Genomic DNA, 15,504 nt, shown 5'->3' on the forward strand with positions numbered 1-15,504 from the left:
CTTCACAAGGGCCTTTCCTTTTCCTCCATCAAAATTCACACCTCAGTCATTTCAGCTCATTACAACACAGAACCACCCATCTCTTCTCATCCACTCCTCAAGCAGTTCCTCAGAGGGGCCAAAAACTTAAGACCACCCAGGAGAGCCCCAACTCCAGCCAGGGACCTTAACTTTGTATTGGAAAAAAACTCACTCTGCCTCCTTTTGAGCCAGCTGCAAGTGCAGAGTTAAAATTCCTTTCTTGGAAAACAGCTTTCCGTTTAGCCATCACTTCAGCAGGAAGGGTATCTGAATTACAGGCCCTTATGTCACTTGAGCCTTTTATCATCTTTCATGTGGACAGGGTGTCCCTCAGGACCACTCCCTCTTTCATGCCCAAGGTGGTATCCAATGTGGCTCTTAATCAATCCATTCATTTTGCCAGCCTTCTTTTCTAACCCACAGAATAGTGGGAAACGGATACTGCACTTCTTAGATGTGCGTAGGCAACTTAGATTCTACTTGGACAGGACTAAACCTCAAATGAAATCTGAATAACTGCTGGTGGCATTTGCTGCAGGGGCAGAGTGGAAGACTATTTCAAAGCAAACCATTTCTAAATGGATAGGCCATTGCATTCATTTCTGCTATAAGCACCATGGAAAACCTATCCCACAGGGGATTAGACCCCATTCAACCAAGGCTGCATCTACCTCTACAGCCTTTCTCAGGGGTGTCCCTACCAGAGACATCCTAGAAGCTGCTACCTGGAGTTCTGTACATAATTTCACAAAGCAGCATCATTTTCCAATTTTCTCTAAATCCAGAGCTGGCTTTGCCACTGCAGTATTGCAGGGCCTTATAGCTGGTCCTAATGTTATCTGAAGTCCTCCTTCCATCCTTAGCTTTGGGAATCTACCCAAATGTGATGACTGCAGCAGTGAAACACGAAGAACATAGTACAGTTGTGTACACTTACCTTAAATGTAGATGTTCGAGTGTATTCACTGTTGCAGTCCTGGTTACCCTCCCTCCAGACCCCTGACTTCTTTTGGCTATACCTCTACGCTCCTTTACTATGCTTAAAAGCTTTTTGGTATTTGCTTTTTTGTTGGAGGTATAATATGTGTGTATATATATATATATATATATATATATATATATATGTATTTAATTGCTTGCCATTAGGGGGGCACCTGACATCTGGGTCAAGAAAAACTGATGTAATGGCATCGGCTGCATGCTTTATACCCCTAACTACCTGATGTCACGGAAGATGAGACAGCAATATACCCCAGGGATTACCTCAGTGTCACTGCTTGACAGAGGCATAGCAAAATAATGGGCATAGTTTTCTTCAAACTAAAGGGGTGGCGAAAGCCACAAAACTCTGGGCTAGGCTTATAAATGCCCGTGGGCAGATAGCCTAGTATGAACCTATGAACCGACGCAGGACCCAAGACTTTGATAATCAGGCCGACTGAGGGCTACTGCAAGCAGATAACCCAAATGTGATGACTGCAACAGTGAATACACTCGAACATCTACATTTATGATAAGTGTACACAACTGTACTTTCTTCCACCATAACCTGGCTCCCACTTGTGGGCTCCTGACAGGGCAAGAAAAACTGATGTAATGGTGTCTGCTGCCTTACTTTATACTACTGACGACTTAACGTCAATCCTGAAGCAACAGCAACCGACGCAGAAATACTAAGCCTCTTTTATACGTGCCGGCTGAGGGCTACCCTGGCAGGGATGATCCAAATGTGATGACTGCAACAGTGAATACACTCTAACATCTACATTTATAGTAAGTGTACACAACTGTACTTTGCTTCATCAGGGGCTTTCTTTAAAGGACTACATGCCAATTCCATTTTGGAGGTGCTACTTGGTCTTCTGTCCATACTTTTACTAAACATTACAAGTTGGATACTATTTCTAGGTCCAGGGCAGGATTTGCTAGAGAGATTCTGCATGGATTTGTGGAAAATGCTTCCTCACTCTTTCCTCTACTCCCTTTACCTCCCTTGGTTCCTTTTGAGCTTTGGCACTCTATATGTAAAGGTACTGCAGCACTGAGTAGGACATAGAATAGTTGTGTAAAATCTTACCATAACCATAGATGTCCTTCTCTTCTGTGTTGCAGTGTTCTGTCCCTCCCGCCTACCCCCCTACAACTTGTTACTTTCTAGGATGACTCCTTATTTGCTTTAGAATTGTTCCTCATGGGGCTAACTTGTTCTGAGGATGTTATGTGCGGACGTCACGTTTATGGCTGATGATGTTAGAGCCTATGTGCGACATCCCACTTACTGGCAGTGGCTGCAAGCTTTTGTATACAGGCTGGACATTGGGTCGATGGGTGGAATACAACCCATATGTAAAGAATACTGCAACACAGAAGAGAAGGGCATCAATGGTTATGCTAAGGTTTTACCCAGCTATTCAGTCTACTGCCTTTGTCTTGGCAGAGACTAAAATTATGCTATAACAGATGTCCTTCAAGGATGCATCTGCAGTCATCACATATGGGTTGTCCTGCCTCAGGCAGCCCTTCGGTCAGCCAGATTCCAAAGTCTGGGTCCGGCGTCGGCTGATGTCGCCCTTTCCCCGACGTCAGAGCACCTGGGGTATAAAAGCGTCAGCCGACGCCATCTTCCTCAGTCTTTCTTGCCGCGTGGTGCCCGAAGCAGAAGCAGTTCGCAAGTGCCGGTCTGCCAGCTCCTGTAATTCAGCTAAACCGAAGACTTCAAAAGCTAAGAACCCCGTTGGGGACTCTTTCTTGCCTCAGCCGATGTCAAATAAAATTAATAATTGCTTAACTTGTGGGAAACAAATACCTCATAAGGATTTCCACTCTTACTGCCTACCTTGCCTAGGCCCAGACCACGACGTCTCGGCCTGTGCCGCCTGTGCTTCCTTGAACCGACGCACTCTTAGACGTCTGGCGGAGTTTGCAAAGGAATTTTTTGGGGCTAGTTTTGCTTACAATATGCCGTCGGAGACTCCGACTTCACATTTAATAAAGAAACGGAAGGACAAGGACCGACACACGCGGGCCGCGGTTTCGGCTGAAACCACGGCCAGGCCTACTGCGAGTGTCTCGGCTGATACCGAGTCCTTGGTACCTCCGTCCACCAAAACCGTACAACCGACAACCTCGGCCCTGGAGGCCACTTTTGTATCGGTTATTGAATCTCCATTAGAATCTGGTGTCCAGGAACCTTCCGACACCATTCCCTTAGACAAAACTACACCAGCACGTGGTGCAGCCAGGCCTCCTGCATCCATGTCCACTAAGGCATTCTCTAGGGCTAAAGCTGCTAAACACTCAAAGTCTATGCCTCCCAGGGTTATCCCTCAGGGACCCACTACAGGTTCTCTCAGATCCTTAGTCTAGCAGAGGACCTTATTTCATTAATTAGGGGCTCACAGCCTCATCCGGACAGGGGCTCTCAACCTCCTACAGAAAAAAGGCCCAGGGTTGAGCCCCTTGATCCCCACTCCTCAGATGAGGCCTCTGATTCTGCTCTCTCGGACTACTAGGAGGAGGCTTTTTCGGCCTACGAGGATTCTGATGCAGAGGAATCTATCCCTTCGGCCTCCCCTCCTGAAGAGCTGTCCTTTGGGGAAACTTTGCACACAATGAGGGAGCATTTCCAATGGCAGGGCCAGGAATTCTCTGATTCCAGGAAGAGATTAAGGACCTTCTTGCATTTGCCTCAGCATAGACCTTTGGCTATTCCCCCTGTTTTGAATGTCATTGATGATGTGTACTCTGAGTCTAGCACAACCCCTGACACTCTCCCTCCGGCTCCTGCCAAACCCGATAGGTATTACAGGGTCCCGGAATCACATCTTTTCCTTTACAAGGCCCACTCTGCTGATCCAGAAACTATTTCCCAGGGCCCTAAAGGGGTTGCAGCTGTCACTACAAAAAACCCACTCCCCTCTGAAAGGGAGTTCAGGGCTTTAGAGCGATGGGGTAAAAAAGTGTATACTTCTGCTACCCTTTCTGTGAGGGCTTTAAATTGTCAATTTCATATGATACAGTACCAAGAGTATTTGTTAGATGAATTGCATAAAAAACTATCTCCACCTGAACCCCTAGATCGCAAATCACTTCAGGATCTGGTACATAATTCTTAACAGGTTAGCAACCATTTCTTGCAGTGTGGTTATGATGCATTGGAAGCTTCATGTAGGTCAGCTATGACAGGTGCAGTCATACGTAGGCATGCTTGGCTGAAGGAACAATCTCTGCCAGACCATGTTAAAGCAAAGCTTCTGGATGCTCCACTGGAAAAGCAAAAGTTATTTGGCTCCACTGCTCAGGAGGTCTTAAAGAAGTTTGAAGAAAAGGCAAAATCTGTACAAACAATCAAAGATTTAATGCAAGTCCAACCACCAAGATTCAGCAGAAATTGGCCTTCCAAGAACTGGTCCTTTCCAGACACAGAGAGATTTCAGAGAGGCAAGAACAGGCGTGCCAGAGGTAGAGGGCAAACTAGAGGCTCCTACAGAGGACGTCAATGGCAGCCTCCCAACCAGAGAGGTAGTGCAGGGCCTACAACTGCTGCACAAGGACAGACTCAATGACTTTGCTTTGACACCGCCAACCAGGGCTCATTTGGAAGCACCTTTGGGTGGAAATCTTTCCTTATTCTCAGAAAATTGGCACATTATTACAAGGAACAAATGGACACTACAAATAATAGACTTAATGCAAATGAAAGCAATAGAAAAGGTTCCTCTCTCAGAACAAGGCCAAGGATTTTATTCCAGACTCTTCCTTGTTCCAAGAAAAGAAAAGCAATGGAGGCCTATTCTCGACTTATCCGCACTGAATATTTATCTCATTGTACCAAAATTCAAAATGCTGACTCTACAGCAACTCCTTCCCATGCTGGGCAAGGGGTCTTGGCTGTTAACTCTGGACCTCAAGGAGGCATACCTGCATGTCCCTATCAGACAAAGCTGCAGAAGACACCTCAGATTTCTTGCAGGTTCATAGCATTATCAATTCTCAGCATTGCCCTTTGGCTTATCTACTGCGCCCAGAGTATTCACGAAATGCCTGGCATCAGTAATTGCACACTGCAGACTTCAGGGGATGCAAATTTACCCTTATCTGGACGACTGCCTTATACAAGCGGACAGCCAACAAACTTTGGTAAAACACCTGAATTATGCCATCCATCTAATTCAGGCCTTGGGATATACAGTCAACATTCACAAGTCAAGACTTGTACCATCCCAAAGAAAACATTTCTGGGTGCGAATCTAGTCACAACCACCCAAATGGCTTTCCTCACAGAAGAAAAACAAAGTCAGCTACCGGACTACTTCAAAAACCTGTCAAGACAAACTCAGCTGACTGCAAGGAAAATCCTGCAGGCCTTGGGTTACATGGCTTCTTGCATTCTTCTGATTCCTCAAGCAAGGCTACATATGAGGAAACTACAATGGTACCTAAGGAGTTTATGGACTCAGCACAGTCACAGCTTGGAAACTTTGATACCACTCATCCCATGCCTTCAAAGGGAATTTCTGTGGTGGGTTCAAGCAAGCCAGTCAAACAGGGGTCTGCCCTTCAGCAAGCCAATAGCCAGCCAAACCATTACAACGGACGCTTCAGACCACGGATGGGGAGCGCACATGGAGGGAAGGTGCATTCAAGGACTATGGTCACAAAAAGAGCTACGCGTGCACATAAACCAAAAGGAAATGCCGGCAGTGATACATGCAATCGAGGCCTTCCAGCTATTTCTACATCAAGGCCACCTGCTAATAAGGACAGACAACACCACAGTTATGTGGTACATAAACAGGCAAGGAGGTACCCATTCCTACCCTCTTTGCAGACTGGCAATGAATCTATGGGAACTTTCCTTGACACTCGATATAGAGCTGCAATCCCAGTTTGTGCCAAGAAAGGACAATATACGGGCGGACAGCTTAAGCAGCAACATCATGGATGCACACAAATGGATGCTGCACCCAGACATCTTTCATCAGATAACACAATCATGGGGGAGACCGGACATAGACCTCTTTGCCTCCCCACACAATCAGATGAAGAAATTCTGCTCAAGGACATACCACCCACAAGCATGGAAAGTGGACGCCCTCTCTTTCAGCTGGAGAACTCTAACAGTGTATGCATTCCCACCTCTTCCATTAATGACCAAGGTCTTACTGAAGATCAGGGCAGAGCAGCCAAGAGTGATTCTGATAGCTCCGGACTGGCCAAGACAGCACTGGTACCCATTGCTAAAGAGCATGTCACAGACAAAACCATGGCTTCTTCCACAATGGCCGCTTCTCCTGACACAGCACAATTACACAACTCTGCATTCCAACCTGAAAACATTGCAACTAACTGCCTGGAAAATACCTTGATTCATCACCAGGACAAGCTATCCAAGAGAGTGAAGGATATCATCATGGAAGCTCGCAGGCCTTCCACAAGAAAGGCATACTCAGCAAAATGGAAAAGATTTCACACCTGGAGCACCTCAAAGGGCCTAGATGCAAAAGTTATGAACATGGCACATATCCTGGAATATTTGGCAGAAATGCTTCACAATGGCCTGTCTTACTCTTCCATTAAAATTCATGCTTCAGCAATTTCAGCAGAGTACATTACTGATCCGCCTGTCTTCTCTCATCCACTCCTAAGACAGTTTCTAAGAGGAATTAAAAACATTAATCCTCCAAGGAATCCACCAGTGCCTACTTGGGACCTTAACTTCGTGTTGGAAAAACTAACACTGCCTCCCTTTGAACCAGCAGCATCTGCAGAACTACAGTTCCTGTCTTGGAAGACTGCTTTCCTTCTGGCCATAACCTGAGCAAGAAGAGTATCTGAGTTACAGGCCCTCATGGCAGTGCAGCCATTTCTTATCTTTCATCAAGACAGAGTCTCTTTGAGAACCAATCCTTCATTTATGCCAAAGGTGGTATCCAGGGTCTCATTAAACCAAGCTATTCACCTGCCTACCTTTTTTCCAAATCCACAAAACAAAGGGGAAAAGCTTCTGCACACCCTGGACATACACAGACAGTTGCGCTACTACTTGGACAGAACTAAAAGTTACAGAAAAACTGACCAGCTGTTTGTAGCATATGCTGCTAGTGCACAAGGAAAAGCAATTTCAAAACAGAGAATTTCTAAATGGATAGGAAATTGTATTCGTTTTTGTTACTCCTTTCATGGAAAAACTGTGCCAGCTAACATTAGACCAGAGCCACAGCCACCTCCACAGCCTTCTTAAGAGGGGTGGCTACCAAGGACATTTTAGAAGCTGCTACATGGAGCTCCATGCATACATTTTCCAAGCATTACAATTTACCTTTATAGTCCAGATCCAGAGCAGGCTTTGCTACGGCAGTCCTGCAGGGCATTTTAGCTACACCATCCTTTACATAGATCCTCCACCCCCAGATTGGCTATGGTATTCTACCCATATGTGATGACTGCAGATGCATCCTTGAAGGACATAGTACAGTTTTGTACCTACCATAAATGTAGATGTCCGATAGGTATGCATCTGCATTCAGGTTTACCCTCCCTCCTTCCCCTCTGTGGTATTTATTGGGTACTTATCCCTCTCATAGCTTGCTGGGGTTATCTATTATGGTGTATTTGTTTCATATATATATATATATATATATATATATATATATATATATATATATATATATATGCATATATATTTCTGTGCATGTTTTGAAGTTATTGCATTTCTCCAAATTTAGCCTTCCTTAGAGGGCACCTGGCATCTGGGGCAAGAAAAACTGAGGAAGATGGCGTCGGCTGATGCTTTTATACCCCAGGCGCTCTGACGTCAGGGAAAGGGCGACATCAGCCGACACCGGACCCAGACTTTGGAATCTGGCCGACCGAAGGGCTGCCTGAGGCAGGACAACCCATATGTGATGACTGCAGATGCATACCTATCGGACATCTACATTTATGGTAGGTACAAAACTGTACTTTATCTTTAACCTGTCTTGAAGTCACCAACACTTTTTTTTTTGAGAGTTTTGTATTGTTTTGTATTTTAGAAATCCTTATTTAGAGGCATTACTTCTAGGTTGTTGGTGGCTTAATTAGCTTGTAGTCAACTTTTATAGTCAAGTAAATTTGATGCATAACAGAAAATGTTAAAACCCAGCAGTCCTGTAGTCAACTGAATTACAACCAAGTTCCTCTAGACTTCTGCAGAGCCAGTTTAACTTTTACCCTACATGCTGCAGTGATTTCAACTATTTTAACCCACACTTTCAAACAATCAGCTGACCATGATTGACACCCCATCCCAGTATCTGCACTTTGTCTGCTGTAACTTCTCTAGGGGTATGGCTAAGGCCTTGTAGCTTGTGTGTATAATTTGATTGAAACACGTTTGACTCATTGTACTTATTTGGCAGAAACAGTGCTCGAGTCCTTCATTCTGCCTCTTTTTATATGGCAACTGAAATGGTAGATGTGTTGCTCCTGACATCTATATTTAACAGGCAAGGTGCATTATCTAAACACTAAATCGTCAGTCAGCTTTGCATTGTAATGATTACATTTCTATCTCGTTGAAAAAGTGTTCAGTATTTCTGTTAAGGTGGGATTGATAAATGAGACTTTTAAGTTGAATAAACACAGTGAGCAAAGCTCTAGGAAAAGTATGGAGGGGATTCTGTCAAAACTTCTGCATCTTCACTAAGAAATGATTCATTTTAAGAAAACTGTTCTGCTCTAGTTTTAGTAGTTCTCTGATGTTGCCCTTCATGGAGCATAGGTTTTGTCAAAATACTAGGTAAATGTTTGAGCAAGTGACACAAATTTTCTGTTTACCTATATATGTACCGCTTGCATTGTGATGTAGTCTCTGTAGTGGGGCATTGGAATTGTAAATCCTTTGACTTGAATACTTCTTAACTGGAGATCCCTGGAACCCTTGAAAGACTATTACCTCATGTTTTGCTTGTCACCATAGATGATCTGTCAGGTTGTTTGGAAGTAGACCTCTCAGCGCTGCCTGTTTTGGAAGAACATTTCTTTTTTTAGTCTTGGAGTGAGTTATGTCCCTTTTTTCAAGTTCTATTTATGACTTCACAGAATTTTCAAATCCCTCTCATCATGTGATATTTTGATGCTGCCTACTGTACAGAAAACCACACTCGACGAATATACTAGTGAACAATTTAAAAAAAAAAAAACAGGAGAGGCATCTTACATCTCCCTTTTTTTGTAGCAAAACTAAATGACATTGTGTGGTAGAATTTTGCAGTGCAGTTTTACATTATATAATGTTTGTATTTTTCCGGCTCTGTTTTAAAGTAGACGCTCACATTCTGGAAGTGGAAAGAGTTGCCTGATATTCAGATTTTATGTTAGAGGTCCAGCTTTTTTGCTGGGTGTTCCTACTTTTTAAGGGTTGTTCCTCTTTCCAATGTCTGCAGGTTGACAGGTAGGGATAGATATTGTCAGTCTGGCTTAAATCATCTGACTGACCATTTTGCTCTACTCTGACTGTCCTTGACAGAAGAGAAATTTGTGTGCCATCAAAGGTTTCAGAAGAGTACTGTAAAGTGCCTGTTTGGTTAGAATTTCAGCAGGGTATTTTCTAATTAAACAAAAAAATGAAGTCCTGTAGAAAATTTTGACCTTTTAGATTTATTCAGAATGTAACTTTATTATGATATTGTAGCAAGTTTTGATAAAACATTGCGTTGAACTTTTATTTAAATGTACTTGATTTGTGGCTAGTTTTATGAGCTTTCCATGAGGGTATGGCCTGTGGAGTAACAGCTTTTTCCCCTTATTTTCTAGCTTGAAAATGTGTCTTTCTCTGTCTCATCCCATGAAAGTCTATTACTCTTTCACATTGTAGGTTGTTACAAAGATGTCGTTTGTAAAATAGAATTTTCACTTCTAAATGTAATTCCTAGATGGCAGGTTGTGTACATGTGCAGCTTAGCCTTTTCTTCCAAAGGGCATGCCGAGTTTGCTGAAAGATATGTGAACAGAGGTCATTAAAATCAGAGGCACTCTAGATTACCAAAGATGTCTATTGTTAAAATAAAATGTGCAATTTTCTCTCTTCTTGCTGACTTGCATTTATCAACTGTCACAGCCCCTGCTTTCAGTGAAAAATGTGACTGCCAGTCATGATTTATAGTTTCCTTAATACACTGTTTTCTTTATACTATACTGTGTTATCTGTATGTTACAGTTTTGCCTTTGGTAAAGTTATCTGAATTTTTCAGTAGTGATTAACATGTTAAGGAAGAAACGTACTAATATTGCAACAGGATTAAAACAAATGGGAGTTTTGGGAGTTGTAGTATGTAAGGCAAACACGCAAACTGATTAAACTGTACATCACAGAACTGTTAAATTGGTTTTGAACAGTAATGCTAGGATTTGATACACCTTAATTCTGCAGGAGCCTGGTGTGTGATGGGAAGAAGGGACTCCTTAGCAGATTACTACAAGTCATGAAGAGAGAGCCTGCAGAGTCATCATTCAGGTCTGTTCTTGTCCCATTATTTGAAGTTTTCTGTTTTCATGACTTTCTCTGCAAATTAAAATATATGTTTTAGCTGTGGTATTTTCTCTTGTTTAACCATTTAATTGTTCCAGCCTGTTGCAACATTGTTTAGCAACCTCAGCTGCTCTCCTTTTGCAAAGCTGCAGGTCTCTGACAGATCTGTTTGCTTCTCCCTCATGGAAAGGAATACTTTGTGCCTTCATGAATATAATTTGTCTACTTTTAATACCATACGACTGTAACAGTTCAGTGCTGCCAGTTGTCTGTGGGACACAGTAGTGGGTTAATAACCATTATCTTAGTCAAGAAAGACCTCATCCTATGTGCCCTTGCTTAAAGGATCAGCATATACATGATTGCCATGTTGAGTTCACATGCGTCCCCTTAATTATGGATTGTGCCTGTGTTCCTACTTGTCTTCTGGAGAGGTCATAATTTCCATAACACATGATGTTCTTCGTGTTTCACTGTTGCAGTCCTTACTAGTGGGATTTCCTGCTGTGGCAGCACTTGGCTGGCCGAATTACAAGAGAAAAAAAAAACCCTTCTCCTGCAGCCGGCAGATGCTGTAACCAACATCAGTACGCTCTGGTATAACGGGAGTTGGCTGGTGCCATGATCTCATTTCTTTCTTGCTATCTGAGCCCAAAGCAACGTTCCAGTCAGTGCGTTGGTCGGTCCATACCAGAGAAAAAAAGACTTCAGAAAGGTAAGTGCCTGTTGGGGAATCATTTTTGCATTTTGTGACACGTCAGAAAAAGCTAATAGTTGTATCTGTTATTGTATGCAGATTTCACACACACACTTCCACTCCTTCTGTGTTACTTACATGGGCCCAAATCATGACGTTCCCAATTGTTTCTGCACCCGATCTAATTCTAGAATCATTAGGGTAGGGCTGTGATTTTGGCTAGGCACATCAGTGAGTTGTCAAGCTGTTCATTTCCAGTGACCTCCGCCAGTCAGTCTGACCCAGATTTACTTAAGTGGAAAAGGGAGAAAGTAAAATGAACCCAGGCGTAGGGCCTTGAATGATGCCTACTCGCTGTCAGACAGTCTTCTCAGGCTGATTATCACTGTGGAAGGTGAGGCACTTTCGTAACTCTCTTCTGCAACTGAGGTGGTGGTGCAGGCCCCTATCGAGAGCCATTCTAATTCTGATATGCCTTTGGGTCCTTTGACATCTTTTCAAGCCATAGTATTCAGTTTGTTGGTTGGGTCCGAGTCTGCTTTGCAGGTCTCAGTTTCTGACTAACACTTTGAGCTGCAATGTTCTGTCGAGGAGCTACAATGTTGCAACTACCTTTCCCTGCGGGAGCCCATGCTTCCTTGGACAATCACCTTCATGCGTAAACCTAAGGCCACCCTTATGAAACCAGCTATAGCCCAGCCTAGGCACACCAGCTCCCATTTACAGATTTACCAGCAGGATCTTGTGAGGCTGACTGAAGATTTGATTCTCGGGTCCAGACAACCCTCACCTAAGTCCTCCCCAGGAAAAAGAGAAAAAGGGACACCCTTCCAAAAATTCTTTCTGACCCATTTCAGTCAGAAAAGGTTCTTTGAAGAGGGTCCTTCCATTGTGTCTCTTGAAGATTCGGCCTTTGAGGAGAACCTGTCTTCTGCTTCCCCTCTTCCGGATATCTTCTTCGTGGAAACCCTGCACACCTTAAGGGAACACATCAAGTGGGAAACCCAAGATTACCCTCAGTCCAAGAAAAGGATAAGGGAATTTCTAAAACTCCCAAAAAATAAACCCCTCACAATGCCTCCTGTTTTAGTGGTAGTGGATGACATTTTCCATGACTCTTCTTTGAAGCCGGCATTCCTATCTCCTGCCCCTAGAAAGCCTGACAGGTTTTTTAGGGTTCGGGGTTTACACAAGCACCTGTTCAACAATCCTGTGGCTGATTAGAGTTTGTGATACCTGGCCCTGAAGGAGCCAAAGCTAGCTCCTCTACAAATCCCTTGCCAACAGATAAAGTAATTAGATCCCTAGATAGATTTGGCAAAAAGATTTACACTTCAGCTACCCTCTCTGAGGGCCTTAAATTGCCAGTTCCTCATGATTAAATACCAGGAAACCTTACTGGATCAGATGAAACAGAAATTTTGACAGTAGCGAATGAGTCTCTCTAAAGAGTTACTGGATCTTTGCAATTTCTGCTCCCAGTTAGCTAGATATTCCATACACAGCGGGTATGATGCCATGGACGCCTGTCATCAGAAGACATGCTTGGCTGAGGGAACAGGCCCTCCCAGAGCATGACCTATCTAACCTCCTGGATGCCCCCTTGCATAAGGATTTTCTGTCCCTCCCCAAAGCGGAGTCTGTACTCAAAAAATGGCCAATCCATGCAGATCGTTAAGGACTTTCTGCAAGTACATCCCCCATGTTTCAGTTGTAACTACCATTCTAAGCATTGGTCCTTTCCTTCCCAATCTAAAGCTAGGCAAAGGAAGCCATGTAGGGAAAGTAGTCTGTGAAAGTTCCAAAGGCCCAGACAATGGCTTTCAGAAACCTCCAGACGAGGGAGTTCTAGATCAGTGGGCCCCTGTCAGGGGGCAACAATGACTCATCCATGGTGCTCCCCCTTCCCTACCTTGCCCTCCTCAACCATCCCTCTCCTAGGCTACAGACCAGTGGGTGCCAAACATGTATATCAAAGGACTACAAACCTAAATTCAAGCAGCCCTTGAAGCCCTTAGGCTTCCCAGACATCCCCCCAAACCTAAACAGAGGCTTTGATGTGGAATGCCATTGGACACATCAGGGCTAAGATTACCTCGTCCAAAAAGGATCAAGAAAGTTTTAAAACTCCCAAAAATAAACCCTCACAAGCATCAGGTAGGATGACATTTTATACTCTTTTAGCATCCACTGCCCTAAAGCCTGACAGGTTTTCAGGTTTCAAAGACCTGTTCAAATCCTTGGGATTAGTTTGTGTCTCCCTAAGAGCCCTCAGCTGCCAAATCTTGCAAAAACTATACTGATCCCTAGATAGATTTGGCAAAAGATTACACTTCAGCTACCCTCTCTGAGGGCTAGTGCCAGTTCCTTGATTAAATTAGGAACCTCTGGATGATGAACAGAAATTTTGACTGATGCAGGCTCAAAAAGAGTACGGGATTTGCTTTCTGCTAGTTACAATTCATCAAGGTTATACCATGAGACTGTCTCAGAAGACATGCTTGCTGAGGAAAGGCCCTCACATGACCTTTACCTTGGATGAACCTCTAACTGCTTTTGTCCCCCAAAGCATGTACTAAATCCAACCAGCAGATCGTTAAGGACAGATCTAATATCCCCATGTTTCAGTTGTGATTTCAACTGCCTTCTCCAATCTAGCACAAAGAACCAAGGAAATGTAGTCTTGAAGTCTGATGTTCAGGTTTCACGCCTGCAGACTGAGAGTGTCGTTATGGATGCATCTGCAGTCATAACAAGGGTTCCGGTCAGAGCCCTGCAGTCGGCGTTCCAATCGGCTGGCTCAGTGTCGCACTAAACACGCATCTCGTGCATTCATAAGCATTCTGCCGGGACCTCCAGAGCTTTGCGAGGTGCCTGTTGGCTGTACTGAGTCGTTCGTCGATCAGAATTCATGCAAACTTCTAAAGCTTACAAGTACCATTGGGGATCTTTTCTTGCCTCTTAGCCGATGTCAGAAAAAGTTAACAATTGTTTCCTGTGGGAAACAAATATCATAAAGATTTCCATTTCTCTTACTGTCTCCTGTTTAGGCCCCAGACGAGCAGCCTGTTCGCCTGTGCTTCTTAACTACGGCCTTAGCAAATCGTTTTGCGAACAGTTTCGTTAGCTGATTTTCGTCATTATGCCGTCGGATCCTCCGAGCCAAAAGACGCAAGTAAAGACCGACACTGGAGTCCAGCGGTTTCGCGACATCAGGTAACAGACGAGTGTCTCGGTTTCGCTGAAACCGAGAACTGCTAAAGTACAGCTGAACCTTCTCAACTGAGGCCCTGCTACAACTCTGAATCACCTCAGAAATTTTACCACTACTGGTTCTTATCAGACACCATCCCTTGGATGTCTCTACCCACAGGTGCTGCTAGGCCTCCACAGCCATGTCATTAAGGCCTTCAGCTAAGAGCCAGACTACTAAATCAGTGCCTGTTAAACCCCACATCAGCCTTAGTTCTCAAATGCTTTGGCAGAAGATTTAATTTCCTTAATTAGAGGATCTCAACTCACCCAGACAGGGCCTCTCAGCCCCTGAGAAGAGACCTAGGGCAGAGCCCCTGAGCCAGTTGTCTCTGATGATTCTGCTGATGAATCAGACATAACTGACCAGCCGAGGCTCCCTTCTCCAATTTTGAAGATTCTGATGCTGAAGAATCCATTCCAGCTGCTTCCCCACCAGAAGAATTCTCCTTTGGGGAAACCTTGCATGCCATCGAGAACAGTTCCAATGGCAGCAACAGGATTTTTCAGACTCCAGAAAAGACTTAGGACCTTTCTGCACCTCCCACAGCACAGGCCCTTAGCTATACCTCCTGTTCTCTCTGTGGTGGATGATGCTTTCAATGATGTTTGCTCCGCTCCAGATTCTTTACCCCAGCCCCTGCCAAACTAGACAGATTTTACAGGGTGCCAGATACTCATCACCACCTTTACAAGGCCCCACTTGCAGACCCAGAAACTATATCCCAGGGTCCCAAAGAGCCGACCACAGCTAAAAACCCTATTCCTTCTGAAAGGGAAGCAAGGTCATAGACAGATGGGGTAAAAGGTCTACACTCAGCTACTCTCTCAGCTAGAGCTTTAAACTGTCAGTTTCACATGATACAATACCAAGAGTTTATGCTTGATCAGTTAACTAAAAACTAACCACTGATGAATCTCTTGATAAGAAATATGTATTAAGTGGTGGTAACATACAACAGGTTAGCAACCATTCCTTAAAAATGTGGCTATGATGCTGGGCTTCATTTAGATCCCAGCC

The 15,504-nt window shown here is 44.0% G+C and overlaps 1 protein-coding gene across 1 annotated transcript in view; it reads left to right on the forward strand.

The window, feature by feature from the left end:
* Positions 1-15,504, forward strand: part of LOC122817037 (transient receptor potential cation channel subfamily C member 4 associated protein) — a gene marked incomplete in the record, with an annotated part of 2,826,501 nt that overhangs the window by 2,056,922 nt on the left and 754,075 nt on the right. Inside the window, 1 exon segment of the mRNA XM_044090168.1 lies at positions 10,436-10,519. Coding sequence (XP_043946103.1) covers positions 10,436-10,519 — 84 coding nt within the window.

The sequence above is a fragment of the Protopterus annectens genome, chromosome 12.part0, assembly GCF_019279795.1.
Source record: "Protopterus annectens isolate FY-2018-M chromosome 12.part0, PAN1.0, whole genome shotgun sequence".
NCBI classification, from domain to species: Eukaryota; Metazoa; Chordata; order Ceratodontiformes; family Protopteridae; genus Protopterus; species Protopterus annectens.